Genomic DNA, 21,463 nt, shown 5'->3' on the forward strand with positions numbered 1-21,463 from the left:
ACTGGCAGCGTTTCCTCTTTGTATAGCTAATTTTTTGTCCTAGGAAGCTGCCAGATCTTCGGTCCCTTGTGTCGTCATAAATGTCTTTGAAGGAATTTAAAGCACTAGGACCCCACGGACCACGGGTCTCAACATCGAATGGGACAAAGTCATATTCGGTGCCTAAACCCTTATCATCATCATCATCTCAGCCGTAAGACGTCCACTGCTGGACATGGCCTCCCCCAAGGCTCTCCACTCAGACCGGTCTTGTGCTTTCCGCATCCAACGCGATCCCGCGATCTTAACCAGTTCGTCGTTCCTACACCCTTATACTTGGACATTTTGCCGCTTCAGATGCTGCACCGGCTCTGTTGCAGGTTCCATGGAGATATTGAAGCCGTGGTGGCCTAGTGGTTTGACCTATCGCCTCTCAAGCAGAGGGTCGTGGGTTCAAACCCCGGCTCGCACCTCTGAGTTTTTCGAAATTCATGTGCGGAATTACATTTGAACTTAACCACGAGCTTTACGGTGAAGGAAAACATCGTGAGGAAACCTGCACAAACCTGCGAAGCAATTCAATGGTGCGTGTGAAGGGGAACTATGGCCCTCTTGTTCTGAGAGGAGGCCTCTGCCCTGCAGTGGGACGTATATAGGCTGGAATGATGATGATGAATGATTGGAGATGGGAAGGAGTCAGCGTGTCAGAGCAAGTAGCGTCCCACACAAGCACTCGGCCCATGTTCCATTGAATCAAACTCATGAATTTAAGTCTAAGATATTTTTATGTACGTATTCTTGTTAAATAAGTTTTTGGTAAAAAAAACATTTTTAATACAAGCTTTTTTTGCTTTTTCACCCAAACTACATTTGCATACCAAATTTCAAGTCGATGCTATTAACCGTTGAAGAGTTCCGTCCTGTGGAGACGATCCTGGCTGGACTACCAGGATGTCACTACCAGATTATTGTATTGTCACGCAATCTAGATAAATATACCAAATTTCAAATCAATCCAACTACTGGAAGTTGGTCGAATTGAACTTGCAAGATTTGATTACAGACAGACAGACAGCGGGACAGGTGAAACTAAATAAAAGCTTCTAATAAAAGTTTTTTATCAGTTGCATCTACCATCTCCCATCCACTTTACGGAATCGTACCCTAAATATGTGTCCCAGCTGCCATGTTCCGCTCACCACGACATACCGTACCTACATAAAGACTACCGTATCGACCGACTGGGCGTGGTGCCCGTGACGTCATCCACCCACCCCCATCCCCCTCTATTCGTAAGGGGCGATTACAGGGTTGGGTATTCAGATTGTGGACATATCGTTTGTTGCTATATATTGATCCTTTAATTGCTCTTACACTCACAGGTTGACCGGCAGACACAAGTCTTACTTACCTACTTCTTACTTCAGGGACAAGTCCACCTTTGTACTTAGCACCTTTTTAGGGTTCCCTAGCCAAAATGAGCAATTAATTTGAAGACGCGTGAATCTTTAAGATCTTTTTTTAAGGAAACTGGTATTCTAACCCTGCCGTCGCTTTATGTTTTTGGAATAATCATGTATGTAAGGAAGAACATATGTGATTTTCCCACTAACGTCGATAAGCCAAAGGCTACTAGAAACACAGGGAAGCTTAAAGTTCCATCTTACAGACTGGCTAAAACCAAAAAGTCGTTTCTGGGAAATTGCATACGTTTTTATAATAAAAATCCAAAAAATATTACAAATGAATCGGATACAAAATTCAGATCTATTGTCAAGAAGACATTAATATCAAAGGCGTATTATAAAGTTAATGATTATATCATGGACAGGGATATTTGGAAATAATTCCGATCCGCATTAGCGATCCCTTCAAATAGCGAACCTACTGTGTTAAAAATAAAGTTGTGTCAAATACTTGTGATGTATAAATACTAGGCAACGGATAAGTACCTATACTTACTCGTATATAGATAAATACATACTTTAATACATATATTAAACATCCAAGACCCAACATTCGTATTATTCATACAAATACCTGCTCCGGCCAGGAATCGAACCCGGGACCTTAAGCTTCGTAGTCAGGTTCTCTAACCACCAGTGGCGAAGCGTTCATAGCACCCTATCCCCATCGCCTTGCCCAATATTTACAAAATAGGACTACAGGACATACACTTGGGTCACAATTACAAGGAATTATAGCTTAATATTAGAATGGGAAATAAATAGAGTTTTAGACATAATTTTTCGCGTTTAATTCCCGGTTGTAGTTGTAGTAAAATTTAGTCGTGCGCAGGCCAGTGTTACTGCCCCGCGAGCGGCGAGGGCGTGTGATATTCTCACCCAAAGCCAGCTGACCTTTCTGTCAACTAATGGCGGACAAAGCTCAAAGCTTTGCCTCTGATTTGGAAGTTGGGATATGAGCACCTATTTTAAATAAATAAAATAAAAAATAAATAGAACGATACTTATACACGACGGGTACAGTTTTCAGATCAGCTGAAACATAGAAAAAGACGTTTCTTGTATGGGGAGCCTTTTCCACTTTTTTTTAATTTTAATGATTGAAATTAAAAAAAAACAGTCGAATTGAAAATCTCCTTTTTTGAAAACCTCCGTCCGTTGAAAAAATAAGTAATGAAATAGGCTGAGCATATAATTTACTGTCCTTTGAGCAAAATATTTTTGCCAAATTTCATTTCCCTAGATACTTACCGTAGGTAGTATAGGTAGTTTATTTTCTCAAACCAATCTTTAGCGTATTTACATATCGCATTCTGTTAATTTGGTCAAATCATCGGTTAGCACAATTTTACTTAATAAAGTTTTATTGGTGCTGACGTGGGCATAAAGACGGCCAAGTTGAAGTGGGACTGGGCTGGACATGTCTGTCGAATGAACCCAGAACGTTGGGCCAAAATTGTTACGGAATGGGTCCCTAGTGACGGATACCGTAATAGAGGCAGACCGAAGAGGAGATGGAGGGACGACTTAGATGCCTATAATGTGGGATGGCGGGAGCTCGCCTTTGATAGGCAGGAGTGGAGCAAGAGAGGAGAGGCCTTTGCCCAGCAGTGGGACACAAAAATAGGCTAATAAAAAAAAAGTTTTATTGAGACAAACTTTTTCCTTTAGCTAATATTATGCGCATCTTCTATTCGGAATTGGAGGAGGGTAAACGAAATCACGGCGGTCAGCTCCTTCGGTTCAAAGATGTGCATATACAACATATGAAAAGGAGTCGCATCGAGTCATCGCTATGGGAAGATTTGGCGGCACAGCGGCTTGAGTGGCGCAGGAGAGTGCAGAGGCAAGTTCGCCAGTTTGAGGAACAGCGTAAAGCCGACCTCGATGCTAAGCGCGACGAGCATAAGTCTCGGCCACCTGCTGCCATTTATTATTATGACGTGGACGGTGTGAAATTGAAGATACAAACTGAAATATAGATGCACAGAAAAAACAGAAAAATAAGACCATCACTGGGAATCGAACCCAGGTCCATTATCTTAATTTGATTGCTTAGAAACGATATCTCTTGTCCGGGTGAGCGGTTAGTTCCAAAGGAATGCCGAAAAAGTTTGAGGGCTTACGGCATAGATGTCGCTAGCGTCGCTGCTTAAGTGACTAAGTAAGAAACACAAGCTGAGATATTAGGTGCATAGGGAAATTCGTGTCGGTACCGTTGACCATCAGTGGTGTAGCGGTATAGCACGCGGTACGGATTACCGAGGACCTGGGTTCGATTCCCAGTGATGGTCTTATTTTTCTGTTTTTTCTGTGCATCTATATTTCAGTTTGTATTTTCAATTTCGGTTTTACGGGATGACCGTAAAAGTAAAAATTTGGAATTGAAATAAAAAATACAAAAAGATTCCAAAAAACCAATCTTAGTGGACGGTGTGCTTACGTGCCGACAGTGCGGACGTACGTTCACAGCTAAGATAGGCTATGTAAGCCATCTTAGAGCGCATGAGCGCCAAATAACTAACTAGGAGTCGAGGTGGTCGCCATGGCCAAAATCGGTCGGATCGTCGTCATTATGCTCTCTGATAATTTTAGCTCGTTATGTGTTTCGAATTTATTAAAAAGGTGGCGCTCTTATATTTATGAAAAATCTCATGTTCTGATATATATAGTGTAACGAATTTCTTGAAATGTAATAATAAATAAATAAATATCACGGGACAATTCACACCAATTGACCTAGTCCCAAAGTAAGCTTAGCAAAGCTTGTGTTATGGGTACTAAGCAACGGATAAATATAATTATATAGATAGATACATACTTAAATACATATTAAACACCCAAGACCCGAGAACAAACATCCGTATTTTTCATACTAATATCTGCCCCGACACGGGAATCGAACCCGGGACCTCAAGCTTCGTAGTCAGGTTCTCTAACCACTAGGCCATCTGGTCGTCTGTAATGAATGTACATATGAATATATTAATACCTGAGGCGTCTTATAAAGTTAAAGATTATATCATGGACAGGGATATTTGGAAATAATTCCGATCCGCATTAGCGATCCCTTCAAATAGCGAACCTACTGTGTTAAAAATAAAGTTGTGTTAAATACTTGTGATGTATACATATCATTTAATAATATTGTAAATCTGTTTAAAAAAATATACCTCGTTGAGTTTCTTGCCGGATTCTTCTCAACAGAGGTTTTTCCGAACCGGTGGTAGATTTTGTTTTTGACATTCATAAGTGCTTGTTATAGCCTAAATTGAATAAATACATTTTGATTTTGATTTTGAATACACAGAAATATACTAATAATACTCGATAATCGAATCGAAGCGATAATCGATTCTATGTTTGTCAGCGATTCAACGGTCCCCCTCCTTCGAGCTTGGCGCAGGCATCTCATCATGGCACAGCGTAGGCGTGTGACATTTCCGCCCAAAGCCAGCTGACCTTTCCGCATGGAACAAATCATTTCTGTAAGGGAACAAAGCTTCGCCTCTGATTTGGAAGCTGCCATTAGCTCCAGGAGTTGATAAAGGTTAAAGGTGATAAAAGGGAAATGGGCGTGCAAGTGTCTGCGAATTATTCCGCACTAGCTTTTGGCCGCGGCTTCACGCGATGAGTCATTCGAGCGTTTATCTTATTTGCTTCACGTGGTACTAATCGTTGATCGGAGTTCACGTGCGTTTTTGTTGACATAGAAGATTTTGTTGTTGCCAGGTTATCTAGACGAAGTAAAGGACGTCTAAAAATAATATTTAGCGTTTTTTCGGCATTTTCCTCCTCATTACCATTTCGGCAATTATTATTAAAAGAGATGATTCTTAGGGTTATTTTTTTAAGAGAACTAAAGACAATTATTGATGCTAAATCCAGTGTGATCAAAATTCTTGCGACTTGTCTTACCTTTCTATTATCCTACTAATATTATAAATGCAAAAGTTTGTGTGTGTGTGCGTGTGTATGTTTGTTGCTCTTTCACGCTAAAACTACTAGACGGATTCGGATGAAATTTGGTATGTAGATAGCTGGATATCTGGAATAACACGTAGGCTACTTTTTATCCCGATATTCCCACGGGATAGGGATAAAATCTTGAAATAACAAGCGCTAGGCTTAGAGTCATGTGGTATGTAGGTAGCTGCACGTCTGGAATAACACATAGGGTACTTTTTATCCCGATATTCCCACGGGATAAGGATCAAATCTTGAAATTTCAACCGCTGAGCTTAGAGTAATAAAATTTTGGACAGTTGTTCTTAACACAACCTCAATGAAGACCACGATATAACATTTTGGAATTCCCAGGGGAATTTTGTAAAAACCCGGAATTTCAATTCTAACTACCAGATCGAATAGTTTACGCGTGCGAAGCCGCGGGTAAACTATAGTTTTAAATACAACGGTCTGCCGGGAGGTACGGTGGGTCTGTCTTACCATGGCACGGAGTGGGAGCGTTACATTTTCAAAGTGGAACAAAGCTTCGCCTCTGATTTGGAAACTGCCATTAGCTTTAGGAGTTGGTAAAGGTCAAAGGTGAAGATAGAAGTAAAACGGGCGTGAAATATACCTAAGTGTCTGCGAATTACTCCGCCCTAGCCTTTGTCCACGGCTTCACGCACCGCGCGTTTATAATGAAACTGGCACAATTCGAAACATTCTCATTTTAAAACTAAACCAAATTTTGTTTAGTACAAAGTTTATTTTTCAAATTTGGATTTCATGTTGTGTCATTAGGCTGCATTTCTACCAGAAATGTGCGAGGATGTGTTTTCATCTGAGCTGTTTCCAATGAAGCTGGGCTGTGTGAAAAGTCTCTTAAGCTGGCTTTCCAAGAAAGAAAGAAAGAAAAGAAAGAAAATATTTAATTGCCAACAGTACAAACAATACAAGACACCAATATAAACAATATAAGATAAAATAGTACAATATACAGCACAGATCATATAAAAAGAGTATTAAAAAAATAGGAATATCGATAATTTGTACTTTCTAAGACTACATCCAAAAAGCCATTATCTATCTAACTTTAGTCTTTCGAACCAACGAAGCTCGATATCGATCTTCAAGCCCAAGGGTGACCTGTTTCTGACCACCCCCCATCCCCCTTTTACCACGACCTCCCACTCCGCGCAGGCGCGACCCTCTACCCCTGGAGACCTTCGAACTACCACGGTACCCCAGTCAGCTTCCAGTCTCCTCCAGAACCAGGCCGGGTGCTGTCGTCAATTCTAAAAATCCAACTACCATCTTCCATATATGAAAAACATATATAAAAAATCGAAATTACGCGAAAATATATTATATATTTACAATTACATAAACGATCCCTTTTGCCACATAGTTATTTGTTTCTCAACCAAAAATATATCGTACAAGTAGTGCTTGCTTAAACTAATTAAATAATTTAAATAAGTAAATATATTAAATAATAAATTCAAACTAAATTATCTAATAAGCGACACTTCAACAAAGGTTCGTATATGTAGCATATTATTTTAAAAATGTTTTAGATTTTTTGTCACTGTAGCTGTAGAGTTTTGTCTGATTTCTCATTTTCTATTCTAAATATACTGTATATACACTTATATACAATTTACATGTAATACTGCCAGCCAGGACCTCTGCCCTTTCGGTATAGATTTTCCCAGGCATGCGCAGAAACGTCTGTGCTGTACCTATTAGAATACCTATACCTAGATCTAGATTTTTATAGTAGGTAAATATCAAGCCAGTTTAATAAACTTAGTTACTTCCATGTTCTATCGATCGTCTTTTTAGCATCAGAATAATGTTGTAAAAATATTTGTTAAAAAGTCCTCGTACATGCGCCATTTTGAATCAGTCTAACTTTGAAAATGAGGGCTATCGCGTATGAATTCGCCACTAGAGGCGCTAGTGTAGCGTGAGGTCTCCGAAATGCCAAATCTCATAGCTTTTGGGTGAGCTACGCGGGTTTATTTATAATTAGAATAATTTTGTGAATATTTTGCAATATCTGAAATTAATTATGGCAAATATGCGTTCCGGGGCAATGAATGTCTGTGCTTTGAGACAGTTTTGTCTTTCGGAAACCTTTTCCTCCCTTTTTTCCGAACAAAACGGGGACTATGCAACACTGTGGCATGCTCGATATTTTTATGGTACGGTTTTAAGGTGTATTAAATATGATTTTAATCTAAACTTTGTTTTCACGCCCGTAATAACAGACTTTGAAAGCCATACTTAAAAACCTCACGCAACAGTGCGCCATCTAGTGACACAAAAAGCGATAGCCCTCGTTACCTACGCGCGGCGTGAATACAACCCTTTCAGCCAGTTACAGTTATAAAAATAATAAAATGCATTTTTAAAGCCCTTTTCCTTGCATATTTAACACCCGTTTTTCTTTTTGCAGAATAGAATAAAAAGAAATGTCAAAGATAACACTGGACGGGTTTTTGTCATACTGCAAGCAAATAGCTGAACATATACAATTGGTTCGTTCATATTTCCACATTTTGCGGCCGCCATCTTGTTTTTATTTGGCTTTGCATGTTTGTCATCTTGAGTGTCGTAGTTACAGATGAATAGTAAAATAACTATTTTTTTTTACTAATAATTAATTGATGAAAGTCGCATGTGCTTCAAAATGTTTAATTTCTTTACTCTGTGATTGGATAAACCAGCCATTTTCTACGGAATGTACACAATTAATATTTTTATTGAGCCCCCGATCTTTCGACGCATCTACAATAGGTACTTGTGTCATGACACGGTTACATTAGACGATTATATCATTTATGAGCAGAAATTGGACGGATTAGCGACATTTTTAGCAATAATGAGGACATAACTCCAAAATTAATTAAATAAATAATTAATTTTGACTTGAAATTTAATTTTGATACTGAGTAAAAAAACAAAGATTTTTTTTTTTTGGGCATCAACAGCAATATAGTACATTATAATAGGACTTAGGTACGAAACAGAAAGCCAATAACAGATTTCCACAGAAATACAGTTAGCGAATCATACTTAAAACAGTTATAATGAAGATTTATTAAATTGCCAATATTTTTTTCCAAATGTGTAGTCAGTCTATTCCTATTCCAATGACAACAACTACTAAGTACTTCTATCAAGATTTTAATAAGATATTTATGTATCTTGAAAGCATGTGTGAACTGCTATCTCCAAGTATTGAAATATAATTAATGCTTTATTTAATTTAATATTATTCCTAATATTGAAGTTCTCTTCATCTTCGAAGTGTATTTTGACTTTAACTTTGACTTTGAAGTTGGTTAAAAAACTGCATGTTTTCATTTTCGTAACCGTGCTACGTGAACTTGACTGCTACGGCGTAGCAGGTCTCGTAGCATTATAGCTACGCCAGGAAAATAGTACGTAGCTGTGTAAAATATGTAATATAAGCAAAAACGTTGGTAAAAATGTACTAGTGAGTTATTTCACTAAGGGTCTGATTCAACATCCATTCATAAATTTTGTGACAGTGTGATGTTGTCTCTTTTTTTGGACAAAACAGACGGAGACGGCATTAAAGATGCGATAACGCTATAAAGAGTTTGAGTTTGATGGCTCCATATCAGCTCGCATAATGGTTAAAAGTTTTAATGTATTGATTGTCATAATTATTTCTTCTCTGAATACATTAATATCTTCCGCAGTTCAAAGAATATTTTCTTCAGAATTGCTATTAAAGTAACCTAATCAAATCCACTGGTATTATATAAGATAAGATGAGATGACATTATATATATTGTGGTATAAACGTTTCGTTCGTTTGCATGAAGTGACGAACCTATTATACTATTTTTTTCAAAAAATACTGGTCTTTGAAATGTTTAATGGTATATATCTGAACTTTTGGCAATTACTAAAATCACCTATAAAATATTTATCTCTAATGAAATGAAATATATAATATTTATCTTATAATTTTTTTTGTGCCTAATGAGTACTGATAAATTTATTTAATTAATAACACGCAATATATATACAATAATTAACAGAAAGAAATAAGAATAGAATTAAAACTAACTTTTACAAATATCACCCAAGTCGCTGCTATGCCTGCTATTGGGCAGTATGTAATTAATAATAATAACTAGTATGTAAAAAAACATTTAGTTTTTTTTTCGTTTCCTGTAAAATCATATCTAGTGTAGTTATATCAGTCTAAAAATAAATTAGTCTTTTCTCCGTTAATACTGTGGTGTTTCACTTTGTACAGTCACCAGCATTAATATATGCCACAGCGGAGCGTGCAAAAGTATCTGACACGTCCGTCCGGCCCTAGAAATAGAGTTATATTGGTGCTGGTGACTGTACCTACATAATGTTAGAAATTTCCATATCAAGACGTTCTATTCATCCAGTCGTTCTAATCCAGAGGGTATACTAGTTATATATTGTACAGTCTAGGTTAAAAATATCTTTTCTCAAACATGACATGAAATATTGACGTTACGTTACAAATAATAGGCCGGGAAGTATCGCGCTGCAGGCGCTGGGGCCCGGCTGCCGGCGCGCGGTCCCTCTAGCGGCCTGTAAAGAGATTTTATACAACTTTGCAGGCCGCTGGCCGGCAATGCGACCGTCTTTTGTTTGTGAAGTGAGCTGCGGCTCGCGCCAGCAGACAAGCACAACAAGGCGACCAGACTAGCGCCCGCCAACTTGATTTCTTGTTATTTTATTTTATTTCATGTCATGTTTGAGAAAAGGACTATACTCGTACAAGCCTCGGTTGGAACATGGGGTTGCCGGCCTCTACATTAATGTGCTTTTGCTTTCTGACAATTTTATGCATAAGTTCAAACATGAAGTGACAGCGACAAGGTACTAAAGTATAAAGGTGTCTTTGTCCTCGGCTGTACGTCGAACTGAACATTTGTCTAATTAGTGTTTTTGGTTGTCCAGGGCGACAGAATGGCAGCTTTATCCGGCCAGGGCACACCCAAACTGACCTCATCCGTCGGGAACCTTTACTATGACTGTAAGTAATAATAATAATAAGTGTGTGTCGAACTAGTACTATTCTATGCAATAGTTGTATAACAGGGAGGGGTAAAATAGGCGAGTGATGTGAGTTACGATGTGAGCGTAGCGAGGTAGGTACTTATTAAATAAAATACAAATTTAGAGACAATGGTCAGCTTTAAACTTACTTAAAGTAATCATCTTTACTATCAACCAAGAGTGATGAACCAAATAATTTTATATGTAACTAGCCTGTTGCCCGCGACTCCGTTCGCGTATAATTCGTTAATAGCTATCCCGCGGGAACTATGCAATTTCCCGGGATAAAAACTATTCCATGTCCTTCCTCGGGACTCAAATTATCTGTATACTGAATTTCATCAAAATCGGTTCAGCGGTTTAGATGTAATGAGGTAACAAACAAACAGACTTACAAACTTTCGCATTTATACTTAATGCTAGCGGGACTAGCAACCCACCCCGTCTTCGCATAATAAAAAACAACGATAGACTATTGGATATAGACGACGTAGAAAGTCGATATTAAATTAAATTTTTCTAGAAAGAGATGGAATACTATCTTCAGTCGCTCAAGTCTTGCTTATTTTTCAATTGATGATTTTCACGTCGTTCGTTTTATTTTCCAGTTGTTGTATCACTTTAAAAGCTATAGACCGCGATTTCGGTCGCTTTAAATTAGGGGTAACATAGGTTTACTTTCTACGATCCTGTTTTTCGTGTTTTGATGGATGGTCGAGTTCCAGTAGTAGTGGGCAACTTGTTAGGGAGAGGGTAGATCGGTTACGTCCGATTTATTTTTCTGACTGACATACCATCATACCCGCAATTCTCATGGCGCATGCAACTGTGCCGGAATATCGAGCTTCTCTCAAAGAGTATTAGTAGGTATTCGTACCTATGGCTTCACTAAAATCAAGGTACGCGGAAGAAAACCCAAATATAAATAATAAAAAAACCGGCCAAGAGCGTGCACCCAACACTTTAGAATTTTAAGAGGGGGGGGACGCTCCATTTCAATGAAAATGTGCACTTTAAAGTTGAATATTTCGCAAACAAATCACTGAATAGAAAAATTGTCTTAGCAACCCCGCAATGGTTTTAAAGACCTATCCAACCTAACCTAACCTATGCGGGTTAATTTACCTAAATTGATTGATATTAATTCGAGATTCGAAATTCAAGATTCCAATTATTAAAACCACGAAGTTTATTTTGCCGAATGTCATATTTCCGAATTAGCAATGTCATTTCGGAAATTTAATAATCGGAATACTGTACTTCGGGCCAATAACATTTCGTGTTTTTCATTCTTCGGAGTTTTAAAAATCGGATATAAAAAAAATCGATATTTTGAAACTCGGAAAAACAAATTTCGTGTTTTTAAGTAATCGGAATTACATGTCTTAGGAATTGTGAAAATCGGAGTTTTGAAAATATTTCGGAGTATTTGGGTGTTCCCCTTGTGAAAATTTACAGAAATATCCGAGAACTTTCCGACTTTTTGGAGACTTTTTGGAGACATTCCGCAACTTGCACATCTGTAGCCCAAACTGATGAATATGAAACGTTTTCAATCATATTCATCAATTATAATTAAAAAAAAGTGGTGTTACTCTTTCTTTTTGTAAAAATATGGCTTTTCCTACTCAGAATCAAGAGCATAATCGATTCCGATAATTTTAAAAAATGTCCCAAAAAAATGTTCGTTTTGCGACGTACTTTTCATACACTCAGTATGGGCGTGACAAAACTGGCTCATAAAATTTTATATGAAAAAATGGGGACACTTTTTTTAAACGATCGGAATCGATGGTGCTCTTGATTCTGAGTTGGAAAAACCATATTTATTTAAAAATTTCAAAAAATAAGAAAGGGTTTATTTTCAAAACGCCCTCCAATGTGAATGACAGAAAACCAGAATGATGTACTGATGTATTGTATTGCATACGTTTTTATAATAAAATTCCAAAAAATATTATAAATGAACCAGATACAAAATTCAGATCTATTGTCAAGAAGACATTAATATCAAAGGCGTATTATAGAGTTAATGATTATATCATGGACAGGGATATTTGGAAATAATTCCGATCCGCATTAGCGATCCCTTCAAATAGCGAACCTACTGTGTTAAAAATAAAATTGTGTTAAATACTTGTGATGAATAGATATCATTTAATAATATTGTAAATCTGTTTAAAAAAATATACCTCGTTGTGGCTGATTCTAATAAAAGTGGCATGGCAGGCTAAAGTTAATTTAAAAAAATATATAAATGTTTTTTTACTTTTTTTGCATAAAAACAGTTTCTTGGTATTTCATTTGTTACAAATATGTTAAAGGGAACAAAGTATTCCTAAAAACTTAAGAGTTATGGGTTCTTGAAATATTGATGAAGCAGGCTAAAGTTAAATTAGACAGGCTAGTAGTGAAAAGTTACCAGGTTAAAGAGAATTATATCAAAAATGAAAAGAAATGTATCATAAGTTTAAGGGGCTGTTTCACCATCCATTGATTAGTGTGAACTGGCGGTTAGGTGTGATGCCGTCTCTATTTGTTTTGTTCGAATAGACGGAGACGGCATCACATTTAACCGTCGATTAACGCTAATCAATGGATGGTGAAACAGCCCCTAAATGTAATTTCTTAAAAAATTATGAGTCTCTTGGAGGGATATATAAGAAAATAAAATTATTTCAAAATTATACATATTTTATACAGGGTTATTTGTAATTTACTAGCATCCTTTTAACCCTAAACTCCTACCACTTAAACAAATGTTTTTTGTTTTACGTCTTTTTAAAATGGAGCCGTAAAACAAAAAACATTTGCTAAATCATGTATATTTTTTATTTTTCCTTCCTGTTTTCTTCCCTGATATTGTTCTTTATGTTTCCTTTGGAACTCAGCATAGAGTTCTGGATTTCTTTTTATTTTTTCGTATCTTTTCTTTTCGTTCTCCCTTTTTCATGCTAACCTCTCTTCTCTTGACTTTTGTTTAGTTTTTGGTTTCCCCATTACATGTCGACCCTAAAATATTACGAATTAATTACAATACAATGCAATCAAATCAGTCCCTCCGATGAAATGAATGACATCAGATAGTAAAAACTGGCCAAAAAAGAACGTACCTAGGCAAAATAACACGAAAAAGTTCGTTTTAAACAAGTAACGACACCACTATTTTATACGAATGAATTTTTACTAACTGTAAAATTTTTTGTTATAAACAGGATCACCATGATTGTTTTTTTTAATTTTCAAGCCAATAGTTTCACTTTTAGAGGGGGGAGGGGGGGGGCACCAAAAAAAATTTGCAAAAGCTATATTTACGCAAAATTACAGCTATAGTACTAATGGATCTAGTGCGGATAGATAAACAGACACACAAAGTGAAATTATAAGTGTTTAGTTTAATAAAAAGCAATTCTCTACATTTACTTTGGTACAACACTGTTAGTACTACTTAAAAAAAAGTCCATAAAGTTATTCTTAGAAATTATATGCAATTTTTAAATAAAATAATTTATAGTTCACTTTTTTCTGCCATGAGTCACTTTAGTCTGTGCTTCAGTTACAGATTAAAGTGACACTGATTAAAGTGAAAAGTGGATTCAAAAGACATTTACTCTAAAACCGTCAAAAATATGAATGTGCCACTCTTAATAACGTAAGTAAATACGTCATAATATCACATCAAAATGATTATCTAATAACGTCCCATATAAATAACATAAAATAATCGAGACAATGTAAAGTTAACATACCCGTTACAAACTCCAGTTTGCCGCCTTCGATCACTAATCGCCACAAAACTATGACAGAAGGTCTCTAACCGTTCCGTACGGCGGCGAGCCAGATATTGGCCGAATGTTTACCGATGATTAAGGTGTGTCTATCATTCTCCGTGTGTTAGTGAGACCCAACAATGCGAACACACAGACTACAGTGAAAAAATCGCTGGACAAACTTTGAGTCTGAATATTGATGTATAAAAATGATTTATTTAGGACCGTATTATTATTAAATGAATATCGTATTATTGTATTTGCAATATATTATAAAATATAATTTGTGAAATAGTACACAAATAATTCACAGGCCTAAAACCGGGAGCATGTCCCTTTTGGACAAGACAGACTACAGTGAAAATCGGTACTTACATTTATTTATTTTTTAAAGTAATAAGGTTAAATAAATAAAATGGCCTGGCCTCGGTGTAAAAGGTCTATGTTTACATATGTCAATTTTTATTTTTTCTGAAAAACGTATATTTAATGTACTTTGTATTCAAAAACTCATTGGCAGATTATAATGCCACTTTTATTAGAATCACCCTTGTGTTTCTTGCCGGACAGAGAGTTTTTTGACATTCATAAGTGCTTGTTTGATAGCCTTAATTGAATAAAGATATTTTGACTTTGACTTTTGTACTGACTCCAGAATGCCGTGTGACCGTCGATCTAGTCTACAAACACCCCTCGATGATTCTCGTCAGCCCCCCCCCCCCTCTGTAATTTCCCGCACCCGCGCACGTTTCCGGTTCCGACGCCATCTAGCGGATGCAGATAACACGCCTCTCGAGTTACCCGAACTGATAGTGCGAATGTTTGTGGTATCAAATTGCAATCCGAATATTATACGGTGAACGGTAGTGGTTGCTGGTCGCAGTTGGGTCACGGTGTAACATGGTAAACCTCCGCGGTGCGCAATGGCCGCTTACAGAAGAACAAAATTCTAAATTCTAAATTATTGATACACTTTTGTTCTTTTTTCGTGATTGGCTCTACTATTTGGCAAGGCCGAAGGCGTAAGCCGAAATTTGATTATTTATAGAAATAATTAATACTTTTCACTTTGTGACTGACTGACTGACTTTTACTTGTGATATAAGGGCTGCTACTATTGCAGGTATTGTAAATATTATTTGCTCTGTTTGTAACATTTATTCTTGTTTATATTTTGTTAAACCTAATCCAAGTCTCGATTAGCTTTGTTTCGCTGGTCCGACACTATATAACGAGACTTGGATGGGTGCTGCAAGCAAGCAGTAAAGCAGAGTGTTTTATACCAGCCCTTCCTTTTTCCTGCTGAATTCAAATCTTCATCTCCACTTCCTCTCCGTTCTGCTGCCTCGGAGCAGATCGCCGGCGCGACTGGATGCTTCGAGGCTACCTCAACACCCTGCCCTGTTTCTCTACCTGTCCTACAAGTCTCAGGCCAGTGTTTTTTTAAAATTTATCTACAAGAGCAGTGTGAATGAAATAATTGTATATATTTTTCTTTTGTATATATTTTTATTTTGTAACCACACGCCTTTTATTTCTCCGACCGAAAAGTTGTGGTTGCTGGTCGCAGTAGGTCCGCGGTCGTCGGTCGCGGTCGCCGTCGCAGTCACCAATATCAGAATGCTACTTTACTGTCTTAATCTCCCCGCAGTACCGTCGCTTCAATACCGCCGCCTGTCGAAGCCTAGATGGCACTGATCCCTAACTACAAAACCCTCAAACCCCTTAGTTATCTGAACGACTCTCAGCAGTAATCCGGAGTAAAATGCGAGCAACGACGCGGCAAACGTGAGGCGACGTAATGTGCATTTCACTTACTGCCCCGAGGAGGGGGGGCAGAGATGAATATGGATTAGATCGGACACTGTGGTGTTGTTTATGCCTACGAGTGTATTAAAAAGCTAGTAAATAATAACTGGACAGCCTCAATTTTTTTTCTACTCATTTTATATTAAATGTGGAAGTTTGAGTGTGCTAATGTGAAAATTTGTGAATTTGTGTCTGGGTTTGTTTGTGTGTGGGTGTGTATGTAAGTGATGTTACTTCTTTGTGTTAAAATGGGTGGATGGATGAAATTTGATGCATTAAATTTGGTATGTAGATAGCTGAAAATAACACGTAGCCTCTTTTTATCTCAATATTCAAATGGCATCGAGATAAAAATCCCAAAATTTTAACCGCTGGGTTTGGAGACAAGAGATTTGGGTGTTTTTATAACTTAATGGAATCGACTGTGTAACTTTTGGCAATCCCCACGGGATTTTTGTCCAATTACGAAATTTATTTATTATTATTATTTATTCGACTGGATGGCAAACGAGCAAGTGGGTCTCCTGATGGTAAGAGATCACCACCGTCCATAAACATCTGCAACACGAGGGGTATTGCAGATGCGTTGCCAACCTATAGGCCTAAGATGGGATACCTCAAGTGCCAGTAATTTCACCGGCTGTCTTACTTTCCACGCCGAAACACAACAGTGCAAACACTGCTGTGCCTTTAGTGTAATTTTCGGTCACAAAATACGTCTCGATCGCGTTCGCATTAAACGCAAACGTTCCGCTAGAGGCGCTGTTCGTGTTTCCATATAAATTGAGATTTTAACGCGAACGCGATCGAGACGTATTTTGTAACCGAAAACTTACACTAAGGCACTGCTTCACGGCAGGATTAGCGAGCAAGATAGTGGTAGCAATCCGGGCGGACCTTGCACAGGGCACCTTAGTAGGAAAATACAACGCTAAGACAAGTTGCAAGAATTTTGATCACACTGGATTTAGCATACAAAAACTGCCATTTGATTGTGATCTCGAGCGTCAGATCAGATCAGAAACGTAAGAAAATATGGCCTCATATTCAACGAATGAACACTTTGTCCAGTCTCCCCTTGTAGTCTAGTCTATGCCCGAGTAATATATTGTCGGCTTACCGCGGCCCATAGACACTGATTGTTTTTTTACGACCATAGACTGTCTGTTTGTCCGCAGCATTACGGGATTTGAGGCTTAAGGTTGTAGACGTTATTTATTTCAAATGGGGTCTCCGTTTTATTATAATTAATTCAGGTATTTTTCAAATCAAAAGCAGTGGTAGACTAGTTGAGCTCAAGCAGAGGGTCGTGGGTTCCATATGGGATCGGATTTTTAGGCTTTAACGGAATTTTGTGCGAAATTACCATGAATTTTTCGATGACAGAAAGCTAGAGGAAACTTTCGTAGAGCAAAGCTGTTCATAATTCATAATTCATTTACTGCACTATGGATTTTTCAAGATGTTACATACATATTTATTAATACAGTTCCAACACAACCCTGTTGGGGCACAGCGACATTAGGTAAAACAAGAACTTACTTAATCTAAATTAATGCATGCAACACGCTCACACATATAAGTAGGTATTCAGACTTTAAATTGAAATTACAAATCAGACCACTACTCGTACAAAAACATATACAAAAAATTCGTCGTAACAATTTTTTTAATCCCTACTCCTTACTAATAAATGCGAAAGTAACTCTGTCTGTCTGTCTGTCTGTCTGTCTGTTACGCTTTCACGTCGAAACCACTGAACCGATTTTGATGAAATTTGGTATATAGGTATTTTGAACCCCAAGGATCAACATAGGATACCTTTTATTCCGGTAGAGGGCGCCACCGCGCGATAACCTAGATCCGCGCAGACGAAGTCGCGGGCTTAAGCTAGTAGGTAATATTTTAACATAGCAATTATTATTCAACTAGCCGTTACCCGCGACCCCGTCCGTGTAGAATTCGGTTTTCACTGTAGTATGAAATATGCAACTTTCCGGGGGAAAAAAACTATCCTATCTCCTTCCCCGGGACTCATACTTTCAGTTCACAACAATTAGTTCAGCGGTTTAGGCGTGATGTAGTAACAAACAAACAAATAAATAAACAAACAAACAAACAGGCTTACAAACTTTCGCATTTATTAAATGAGTTCAATGGAATGAAATAACTTTATCCGGGACACAAACAATATATGCAGGCAGCGTCCGATGGAAGCAATTTCGGGTCTATGGGGGAGGCCTATGTCCAACAGACGATGACAGACAGACAACAGACATGACGAAGCTTGGGTGTTTACAGTTTCCAAAATTCAAAAATATTTTTAGTATTACTAGTGTGTTTAGCCGCGGCTTTGCACACGTAAATCATTAGGTCCAGAAGCTGAATTGAAATTCCGGGATTTAAAAAAATCCCGTGGGAATTCCCGAAAATTAAATCGTGGTTTTCATTAACGTTAAATTAAAAGCATCATGTCAAATTTCATAACTCTAAGCTCAGTGGCTGCTTCGAGATTTTATTCCTATCCCGTGGGAATATGGGAATAAAAAGTAGCCTATCTTTTATTCCAGATGATCGACGTACCAAATTTCATCCAAATCCGCCCAGCCGTTTCAGCGAGAAAGAGTACTCACTCACAAACTTTTGCATTTATAATATTAGTACCTAGTATTCTTTATTACATATAGACCGCGTAACAAAAAACAGATTATAGTTAGAAACAGATGTAGAAAGGCGAACTCATCCTCTAAAGTGATTCACTTCCAGTTAACCTTCGTTAAGTTTTAATTATTGCAATTAATCACAAAAAAACGCCCTTAAAAAGGTTTCTCTTAACTCGGACCCCTAAAAACTTATCAATTAGGCGACGGAACCCCTCTTGCTAATCCGGGAGGGTTCGATTCCCGAGCTTTGTGCGATCACCATTAATTACAGCTAATTGCTTGTGTTCCGTACACCGCGACGGTGGTATTACAATCAAGGATAAAATGGAAATTGACTTCAAACTGCGACCATACGTGCAAGACAGCTTTGTCTGTGCGGTACATATGAGTCTTCATTTTCAACTCACTCTCTACAAATTTGGCTTTTACATACCAAATTTCATCGAAATCGTTGGAGCCGTTTCCGAGATCCCCGAAACATAATATATTTATATATACCTATACATGAATTGCTCGTTTAAAGGTATTAGATTACACATCCAAGACCCGAGAACAAACATTCGTATTATTCATACAAATATCTGCCCCGGCCGGGGTTCGAACCCGGGACCTTAAGCTTCATAAGCTCAAGCTTCTAAGGAAGAATAAATAAAGAAGAAGGAAGGTAGGGTTTCCAGGTTATCCAGTACTTTTAGAAGTACAGGACGCCTAAAAAATAATCGAATTAACGCCAAATTCTACAGCACATTAAAAAAAATGTGGCCACGAAAATGAGGCGTTTGAAACGCTCGAACAAGGACCCGCCTTCACCCTATAGAATAGACTATCAATACACATCCTGTATCATCCGTTGTTCATAACACTCCAATACCGTGCATCAATCAACCCCCCCGCCGCCGGCTCTATCCGGCAATGACCGGGTTTACCCGGACCAGGCGCGCCAGAGTGGCATCAGCTTTTAAAACTTTTTTAACCATATTTTTAGCTGCTTGTAAACAGCAGCTGATTTTTCATGAAGTGTTTGTTTGTTTGTTTGATTTCTGGTGAAAGTTACCGTGAGCTTTTTGGTGAGGGAAAAAATAGGAAACTAGCAAAGACCGGCCCAGCAGTTCAATGTGAAGTTCTTAACAAGCATTGCGTCCGCGTGGGAATTACCATCCAAGGCCTCTTATTCTGGGAGGAGGCTTGTACTTAGTACTGTGGGACGTATAAAAGGCCGAAGATGATGTATATTTTATTTCTAAATTATGTCATTACTTAATGTAAATAATATTGGAAAAGAGGTTGGGGTTTTGATTGATGTCTGTTTTATATAATTTCATGGCCCAATTGGTATAATAATATGTTGTTTTCTGCTATACAATTATACCGTTATAAAATAGAACAGGCGAAGAGGCCTATGCATGAAAATTGTGTCTAACTCACAAACTAAAACAACTTCAAGCAATCAACGCCTTTAACTTTTCTAGAGTCCGTCTCCACATTAACTGTTTTAAAAAAGCGCGGTAAGCCATGTGAGCCTCACTCCATCAGTTCGGAGCCCTATGGAGCCCTACGGAGCCCCAATGGAGCTGCTTAATGCCTCAAAATAATGAGTGGGATTTGGTGAGGGTATAAGACGGAAAAGTTACGAGTGTGATTAATTGCAATGGAAAAAGCTGGGAATGCCGGTTTTTTAGGATTCCGTAGATGAAAAGGAAAACATACCAAGTGCGTGTTGGGTTACGCGTGTTGTAGGGTTCCAAATGCATGCGGCAAATAATCATTGCTTTCATGGATTGGATTTTAAAATAAAACATTGCTCGAACATGACACCACGAAAATAATTGTACAATGGGGCAACTTATAAATATTATCGTAATAATTAATATATTATTCATTATAGTTAGACACAAATACTTCATGAATAATAATAATAATATTTATTTCAAAACTCAAGGCTTCATATTAACAATATCATATATATATATATATTAATATTATTATTTCATATTAATATTATTTATGGTTATCATGGTATAAATTTGATGAAAAACATTTTCGGACTTTCAACAATTGGAGTTAAATATGTGAACATTACCGCACTTGAGTCGCGTTTGTGTGTATGGAATTCGCGAAGTTTAATTAATGACATATCTCCCACAGCTGCGGCGCGATATATCACGGCGCTGCCGGGACAGGGACAGACTATAACGGAGCGTTCACTTGTGGCAGATTACATCATATTAAATTTTATTTCATATTGAAATAGTTGTGAATTAATCTGAATGAATACAAATAAACATTTTAGATAAATAAAATTATTCTTATTCTTATTCTTATTCTTACATTAAGAGAATTATTAACAACAACCAAAGTAAGAAAAAGTAATACTTAAAACAAAATATGAAATCAATTCTATGTTGTTTCTTTGGTTTTTATTTTCAAACGGTCTTGATGTACATTTTTTTATTCAAAACAACATTCTTAGTATTTCATTAAGACAACAAAGGTTTAGTTGTTCACTGTATTTCAATCATATAAACTCATCGACTCAGAAATGACAACTACACAAACTAAAAAACTCAAAAGCACTAAAATATGTGTTTAAAAAATAACAGTTGGTACACTTAGAATCTTCAAAAATAATATAGATGAAGCACTGCGGCGGCCCTGTACCGGGCTTACCCCGCAACAAGAGGCCTGGTGAAGCGCAACCAATCGCCCGCGCGCGAGGAGGGTTAACTTTAATTAAAACAACAAG

The 21,463-nt window shown here is 37.5% G+C and overlaps 1 protein-coding gene across 1 annotated transcript in view; it reads left to right on the plus strand.

The window, feature by feature from the left end:
• Nucleotides 1-6,646: 6,646 nt before the first annotated feature.
• Nucleotides 6,647-21,463, plus strand: part of LOC141443222 (glutamate decarboxylase-like) — a 40,051-nt gene continuing 25,234 nt past the window's right edge. The window contains exons 1-3 of the mRNA XM_074108432.1: nucleotides 6,647-6,932; nucleotides 7,855-7,936; nucleotides 10,380-10,455. Of these exons, the coding sequence (XP_073964533.1) occupies nucleotides 7,871-7,936; nucleotides 10,380-10,455 (142 nt within the window). The 5' untranslated portion in view covers nucleotides 6,647-6,932; nucleotides 7,855-7,870. The remainder of the gene's footprint in view (nucleotides 6,933-7,854; nucleotides 7,937-10,379; nucleotides 10,456-21,463) is intronic.

Source organism: Choristoneura fumiferana, chromosome 27 (genome assembly GCF_025370935.1).
Source record: "Choristoneura fumiferana chromosome 27, NRCan_CFum_1, whole genome shotgun sequence".
In the NCBI taxonomy this organism is placed as follows: Eukaryota; Metazoa; Arthropoda; class Insecta; order Lepidoptera; family Tortricidae; genus Choristoneura; species Choristoneura fumiferana.